Source organism: Gekko japonicus, unplaced genomic scaffold, assembly GCF_001447785.1.
Source record: "Gekko japonicus isolate JY-2015 unplaced genomic scaffold, Gekko_japonicus_V1.1 scaffold1903, whole genome shotgun sequence".
Taxonomy (NCBI): Eukaryota; Metazoa; Chordata; class Lepidosauria; order Squamata; family Gekkonidae; genus Gekko; species Gekko japonicus.
In genome coordinates, this window is record NW_015166477.1 from 90,051 (window position 1) to 98,360 (window position 8,310).

General features: G+C 48.1%; 1 protein-coding gene across 1 annotated transcript in view; it reads left to right on the forward strand.

The window, feature by feature from the left end:
- The window catches only part of NCSTN (nicastrin), a 52,202-nt gene that overhangs the window by 21,585 nt on the left and 22,307 nt on the right, over window positions 1–8,310 (forward strand). Inside the window, exons 9-10 of the mRNA XM_015412118.1 lie at window positions 2,078–2,182; window positions 4,787–4,881. Coding sequence (XP_015267604.1) covers window positions 2,078–2,182; window positions 4,787–4,881 — 200 coding nt within the window. The remainder of the gene's footprint in view (window positions 1–2,077; window positions 2,183–4,786; window positions 4,882–8,310) is intronic.

Consider the following 8,310-nt stretch of genomic DNA (forward strand, 5'->3'; position numbering starts at 1 on the left):
TCAACAACAACAACAACAAAATAGCCTTGCTCAGGTCTTGCAAACCGAGGGTTATGCCTTCCTTGACCGAGTCAACCCATCTCATGTTGGGTCTTCCCCTCTTCCTGCTGCATTCAGTTCTTCCTAGCATTATCATCTTTTCCAGTGACTCTTCTCTTCTCATAATGTCTCTTCTCTTCTCATAATGTCTAGCTATGCCATTGAGAACACCATCTTGGTTTAAAATCTTAACATCTGGAATTGAATAGGGGAGCACTGAAAATGTTTTTATGATGTCTATTTAATTGTTTCTTAATTGTCTATTTGTAATCTAACATTTTATATTGTCTTATTGTTATTATCTGGCATTGTGCCCTGTTAGCCGCCCTTAGCCTTCGGGGAGGGCGGGATAGAAATCCAAATAAATAAATAATGTGGCCAGAGTACAACAGCCTCGGTTTAGTCATTTTAGCTTCTAGGGAGAGTTAAGAACATAACAACATAAGAGACGCCAAAGGCCCATCCAGTCCAACACTCTGTATCACACAGTGGCCAGAAATACCAGTGCCATCAGGAGGTCCACCAGTGGGGCCAGGACATTAGAAGCCCTCCCACTGTTGACCCCCCCCCAGCACCAAGAAGACAGAGCATCACTTGCCCCAGAGTCCCTATCTATACCTTGTGGCTAATAGCCACTGATGGACCTCTGCTCCGTATGCTTATCTAATTCCCTTTTGAAGCCGTCCATGCTTGTAGCTGCCACCACTTCCTGTGGCAGTGAGTTCAGGCTTGATTTGATCTGGAACCCACTGATTTGACTTTTGGGGGTCCACAGCAATATTCCCTCTAAGCTGTGGAGTCTTGCAAGCAAAAATTCTTTGTGAGCTCCTGGCCTTAAAGTTGTGAGTGAGTGATTTGGATACTGCATAAATCAGTTTGCTCTGGAGCCATTTTTCCTGAGCTAAGAAAGAAATGTATGAGCTGGAGGCTGAAGAACTGTGAGCTACCTCACACTAACTCAGCACAGAGGTCCGCTGGTCCACAGTATCTGTGAAACCCTCTTCCAGCACCACGTTTCCAGTGAATCCACTTTCTTCCTGTCAGCTTTCTTCATTGTCCAACTTTCCACACCCGTACACAGTGATGGGAAACACCACGGCATGAATTAACTTGATCTTGGTCACCAGTGCAACGTCCTTACACTTAAGAGCCTTTAGACATGTTCAGAGGGTAGAGCCCTCTTGGTCTGCAGCAGAACAGTCAGATCCCAGCCCATGTTCCCTCTAAGCTGTGGGGTCTTGTGAGCAAAAATTCTACTTTGTGAGCTACTGGCATTAAAGTTGTGAGTGAGCAGTTTGGCGACTGCATAAATTAGTTTGCTCTGGAGCCCCTCCTCCCTGAGCTAAGACAAAAATGTGTGAGCTAGAGGCTAATAAACTGTGAGCTGGCTCACACTAACTCAGCTTAGAGGGAACACTGATCCCAGCCCAGGAGCTCCTTAGAGACCAACCAGAGTTCCAGGGTAGAAGCTTTCGTGAGTCAGAGCTCCCTTCGTCAGGCATGAGCAGAGTAGAAATGAAGATCTGAGTCCTTTTATCCTAGTCAGAAGGTGGGAGGGGTGTTGTAAAAAATGTTTGTAAGGATGCACCCGGTACAATGCATATTGTGATTAGCTTGATTGGGGCAGAGGGGAAAGGCCTGAGGGCAGAAAATTAGCATCTGTAGGTAGTGCATTCAGCCTTGGGGCGTCCATTGTTTCAAACTTGTGAGTTAATCTCACGTTCAGCCATCTCGCGTTGTCATTTCCCCTCTTTGCTCGAGGACCGCCACGGTTCCCGCCTAAGTGCATACGAGACTTCCTTGAAAAGACTGAGCTGTGAATCAAGAAATTTAGGGTTCAAATCCCACCTCCAACAAAGTGACGTTGGCGAGTCTCTCAGTTTCGCCCCCCTCACCGATAGCAACAACACTGCGATCTACTTTACCGCATCGTCATTGGGATTGCAGGATGATGTATGCGAAATACTTTGAACACTCAGCAGGTGATAAGATGAGAATCCGACTCATCTCTGGATTTCTCTCCCCCCCCCCTCCCCAGGAAAGCTTTGATTACATCGGCAGCTCCCGCATGGCCTACGACATGCAGAAAAACAAGTTTCCCATCAGGCTGGAGAACATCGATTGCTTCCTGGAGCTGGGTCAGGTAGGTGGTCAGCGTCTTGAGCTCCTTTCCTCGCTTCGTCAACTCTGGTGCCGTAACTCTTGCTGCCCACTCTTGTTTTGTCTGTGCATGCAACATGCTCTCCCCCAACATACCCAAGGGACCCCCTCTTCCCATATATGCCTAGAAGAGCATTACGCTCTGAGAGTCAACATCTCCTGGTGATCCCTGGCCCAAAGGACGTCCGCCTAGCCCCACCTGGTGGAACATGCTCCATACTGAGATCAGGGCTCTGTGGGACCTTATTCAGTTCCGCAGGGCCTGCAAGACGGAGCTCTTCCACCAGGCCTTTGACTGAGGCAGCGGGCGTCCACGCATGGTCCCCTGAGGCTGCTGTCCCCCACCCACTGATAACCGGCCATACCTACCTACGTCAATGGGCTGGATTCTCCCTACGGCAAGCTGTGATTATTGATTTTATATGTCTATAATGTGTTCTAAAAATTTTTTGTATTCATGGAAGTGTTGCAACCCACCCTGAGCCCATTTACGGTATGGGCGGGATATTAATGCAATAAATAAATACATTTAACTATTTATTAAAAACAGGTATTTGCATCAGTTTATTAAATCCGTTTAAATGCCTCCTTCCTACTTCAGGAGAACCCCAGTGATACACCTAAAAATATTCTATTGGCGCACAGACATATCAGGTTGGATCCTGTGGAAAAGATCCACCTGCACAAGGGGAGATTCTCCCCCCCCCCCCCCCCCCCCCCAGCTCTCCAGTTCTTCCCATTGTTCCTTCTGAAGGACCTCCACCTCCAAAAGCAGCATTTTAGGGGATCGTTTGGGCTGCCGGGGGCAGGAGGAGTCGTGCTTCAGCGCATGGAATTTAGATGAGGTCACGTACCAGACAAATATCAGACCATTCCAAGTAATTTTGCTATCAGGCAATATTATCCACAAGCCATTATGATGAATCAGATTCCAGCTGCACTATCGTACTCTCCGATAAAAAGCCTTCTTTATTAAACCAGTTTTTACGCGCTTTCCTACAAACTAGGAGGGGGGGAAATAGTTGCTTTAACTTCAGCAGAAAAGAGCAAGCGCCCCGAAGGCTAACCTTGAAGGCTAACAAAATGCCCGGGGTATGAGCTTTCGTGAGTCGTGGTTCACTTCCTCAGATCTGAAGAAGTGAGCAGTGACTCACAAAAGCTCATACCCCTGCCACAATTTTTAAAAATCTTTTCAGGTGCTTGCTTATTGTCTTGCTTCTTTTCTGCTGCTACAAACAGACTAACACAGCTACCCACCTTGATCTGACTTCCTCCAGAAGGCCATTCTGAAGGCCTGGGGCTATAAACAGGCCTGTGACTGGATTGAAACACATCTGACAGTCCCAATGGCTGGCATGATAGGGATGTGAGTGAGGCGCATAGCTGCTCCATGGGCTCCTCTTGGTCCCTCGGGGGGGGTACAGCCCCCAGGTTGTGAAAGGCTTTCTAGGTAAGATCCAGTGCCTTGAAAGGAACCCACATTTATTGTTGTTGTTATTATTATTATTTTTATTGTTTTATTGTTTTATTATTTTATTTTATTATTTTATTATTATTTATTATGGTCCTCCTATTGTGTAAATCCCAAGCTGCAGAGTCCACAGGGATGTCACCTTACGTGCAGCTGGGCCAAAGCGACTGGAACCACAGGTTCCCTCCCCACAGCAGGGCTCTAAAGAGGTGGTCCACTGTGTCAAAGGCCCACGGACAAGCCAAACAGGAATAAAAGAGGATACATTACCTTTGTCTGTTCATTAAAAAAGAGATCATCCACCAGGGCAGCTAAAGTTGTCTCTGCACCGAATACAGCCCTGAAGCCAGATTGAAATGGATGAAGAAAAGACAGTTGTGCTCTGTTAGACACCAAGACTTTAACAGCACAGCATTTGTACCATCTGGTTCCTTAAAAATCAGAACCCCTGCGATCCACTGTTGTTAAGTTTGCAAAGCAAAAAGGTGTGCACTGAGGAGTGCACTCAGGATCTCCTTAGCAGTTAGGGTAAAACTAATACGAGATAATCCTGAGTTTTGCTTTAGAATGGACCTTGTGCATCGGACCATGGCTTGCGCCTCATGCCTTTCTTTGCAAGCATGTCAGCAACTAGCAGATCCTGAAAATGCTAGAATGGCATGCTGCGTGAGCTTCCAGTATTATACTGAAAGCCAGTGTTAGCGACGAGTGTTTGTGAACAGAGTGGCATTGCTCTATCCCTTGACACAAGCCTTGTAGATCTTGCTTTGGAAATGAGAGCAGAAGCCTTGATCAGCTCTGCTGGCATGGAACTGAATTGGACTGCCCTGGGGGCTCTTCCTCCTTGATGGACTGCAGGTGGTCCACCAGAAGGTGGCCTCTTGGCCCATCAGCAGACTACGTATTCTGTTAAAACCCTGATTTTGAAGATGACTAACCCTCCCTAATCCTACCCATTTCCCACTGAGGTGGTTTCTTAGTAAGCCGTATTTCTGTGGCTTCTGTGCAGTCTCTTACCCTCGGGGGAGGTTCTTTGATGTGTCCCCAGCAGAGATCCTAGGCTGCAACCAGGACACTGTTATCGATGTGAGGTGATGGGTGCTTTGTTTTTTGCAGATCGCGCTAACGAATTCCTCTGTCCTCTGGATGCACACGGATCCTGTATCCCAAAAGAGCTTGTCTGTTGAGGTAACAAACCTATTCTCGAGATGGTATGCCACAAAGAGCACTCAGTCTCCAACTGGGTGCCACTTGGTTTTCCTTCCACGAGGCTCATAGAAGGTCCCACTTGTATCACCGCCAGAGAACTGATGGGTTTAGATTCCCCAGCTTACTGATCAGGCAGGCCCTATAAGGCAAGGAGCAGCTTCCCAGTGCAGAACTGCTGAGGGGTCAGACCAGATGTGGTGCAAGGACCCGCATGTATTTATTCACACGTCCACCTGTCAACATACAAAGTGGGGGACGGGGAGCGACTTGAACAGAAGCAGAGTATGCAAGTGAGGGGGGTTCGCTCCCAGATCATACAAGATTAAAATCCCCTGGCAAAAGAAGAAGCAGCGTAAAGAGAAGGCGGCACCTAAATGGAGATCTGAGATTTTTCTGTGTTATGCTTTATAGAATATATACCATTGCTCATGTGTGCTATCATAATTAATCAATGTTTTGTCTTTTTTATTAGAATACTTTATATATGAAGTGGAAGTTAGTTTATTATTGAGCCTTGCTACTCTGAATTTGTAGTGTGTAGTTTGTAGTTTATAGTATAAAAGCAATAAAAAAGTTATTAAAAAAAGCAAGTGAGGGGGGGTTCAGCTCTTCCCCTGCCTTCCCTTGCTGCATTCTAGACATTGCTTTTTTTGCATCCGGAGCAGGTGTTTTTTGGGGGGGAGTGCTGAAACCAGCAAAGCAGGGGCTGAGGTTCAGCTAGACTCACCAGCTTGTTACACTTTTGTTTAAAAGCGGGTCACCCTTTTTATACCTGGTAACAGGCAGACACATTGATAAAATGCTCTTGAATCTTTCCATTGTGTCTCATTTGACTCTGAGATAGCAGGGGAGCTATCTAGCCAGGACAAGAAGAACATTGCAATGAAAGGTTGCTGAGACAGTAAGGGAGCTGTCCAGGGAGACAGAGTTAAAGCATAGGACCGGGGGGAGGGGGGGGGGGGCTCAACATTTTTGAGCTTGCAAGCGTGTTTGGAATCCTGACGTGGTGGTGGCCACAACAGCAGAATGGCTGCCACAGGAGGCAGGGCCAACCACAAAACATCAGGGACTGAAGTTCTACGTAACTCTCACAGTAGCTCTTCAGCATTTCAGCCAGGGGCTCCGTTTAGCAGGATGCCTTTTTAAATGAATGTGTCGTTTTAAAATGCTTTCCTGGAATACACACAGCTTACATTCAGTCATGCTATGAAGATCTGTGTGCTGTAGTGGTCGCTGCTGCCAAAGCAGTGGTGTTGTTTTTTAAAAAAAATCTGCACACCCAGTTAGATCTCCAGTGACCAATCAGAAGCCCTGCTGTACAAAGGCTCCATCTGGCCCCGCCCTGTTTCTAGTGAAGATCTGCGTGCTGTAGTGGTCGCTGCCGCCAAAGCAGTGTGTTTTTTTTTTAAAAAAAAATCTGCACACCCAGTTAGATCTAGATCTCCGCTGACCAATCAGAAGCCCTGCTGTACAAAAGCTCCATCTGGCCCTGCCCTGTTTCTAAAAACAGTTGACGGGCACCAGGAAAGGTGTTATCGGGCACCATAGGACCCCCCAGCATAGGACAAGTAGGTGAACAGATAAGGTAACTGCAGCAGCAGGTAAAGTGAGGAAGCTACTATGAAAGGCTTTGGGGCCAGCTATGCAGTTCTACCGTTCCTGGGGCACCAGGCAGGCTGCTGTTGGTCTCACAAGTCAAAACCCTTTCCATAAAGGCTCTGCTGGGAACGGAATAGCCCCACACTGCAAGGCCAGTGTTTGGATTTCTAGCCATGGCCACCATTTGGGTTCACTGTTGTCTTTTTGTTCCTGGGGATGAATGGGGGGGGGGCTGGTCTAGCACACGAGGAGAGGGAGAGCTATGTGAGGGCAGTGGCCATGCATTTGGATCCCATCTTTTAGCATGGTGGCTTAAGGCATCTTCTCTTGTCTGATGCCCCAGACTCATGTTGTCTTTTTGTTCCTGGGGATGAACTTGGGGGTGGGGCTGGTCTAGCACACGTGGAGAGGGAGAGCTATGTGAGGGCAATCGCCATGCATCTGGATCCCATCTTTTAGCACGGTGGCTTAAGGCATCTTCTCTTGTCTGATGCCCCAGACTCCTTATCAGGGTGGATTGACCCCTGTCCCCGGACGATATTGGGGCCTGTGGTGAGGGTTTCTTCCAAAGCTAAAACTCTGGGGAATGGGATGCAAGGTTCCTAACAACTCAGCCCCTTCCTCCTTTAAGGATGTCCCTTCTGAGTCAGGCTCCGGGGGGGTGAAGTAAACAGAGTGTGATGGCCCACTCTTTTCTTGGGAAGTGTTGGTTGGAGGGCACAGAGCAGAGGTACAGAGGTGGGGGGGGCACATGAGTTGAGAATGTTCTCAGGTGCACCCACATGTTTCCAAGGAACTGTCCAATATTTCTGGGAGTCACTGTGCCAGTAGTGGTTAGGAGTGTGGACTCTAACTCTTGAGAACCGGGTTTGATTCTCTACTCCTCCACATGCAGCTGCTGGGTGACCTTGGGCAAGCTGCTGTTCTCTCAAGGACAGTTCTCTCAGAGCTCTCTCAGCCCCACCTTCCTCACAGGGTGTCTGTTGTGGGGAGAGGAAGGGAAGGTGGTTGTAAACCGCTCTGAGGCTCCAAGTGAAGGGCGGTGTATAAATCCAATTTCTTCTTCTCTTCTTAAACTATGTCAGTTGTCCAGCTGGGTGTGATCTTCTGGTCTCATCCATTTATACGGACTGAAATATGTGTAAAACTGTACTAACTGAGGCGCATAAGCTCATGGTCTTTCAGTAGAGGGCTTGGGTGTAAACCTTTGTCAACACCAATGTTCTCCTTTGCTTCTCAGATTGGCAGGATGGTGGCAGCGTTGAGGAGCAGCACCAGTGGCACTGGGGTGGAGTTGAACGAGATCGGTTCAACCCAGGCTCTCCCGCCGTCATCCTTTCAGAGATTCCTGAAGCTCAAGGAGATTCCTGGAGTGGTGCTGGCTGACCACAAAACATTCTTCCAAAACAAGTAATGTCCCGAGCGGTGTGTGCTTCGCTGATGGGGTGGGGAATGCCTTACAGTGGGGTTACTGCCCCATACCAAGAGGGAGGAACGTCTCCAGTCTGTAACCTTTCCCTTTGCAAAGGTTTCTCTGTCTGTCCAGCTGGGTGATTTTGGGAAGTAGTTGGGTTTAGAATTCCACCGGCCAGTTTGAGTTTCTAGCCCTTGAGACAATCGTGCTGTCTTTCCACACAGGCCACCTTGCCGAAAATCAGAGGTGGCCCGTTGAAACATGCATTCCTGAGGCACTTTCTTTCCAGGTCTCTGCCCCACAGGGGCACTCCTTCGGGAGTGTTGGCTTGCTGTCTGCTGTGCTAGGGGTGGCTGTTGTATGCCCAGGGGTCATTCAGCTTCTCTCGGTGATGGTACACTGTTCAGAAGTGCATTTC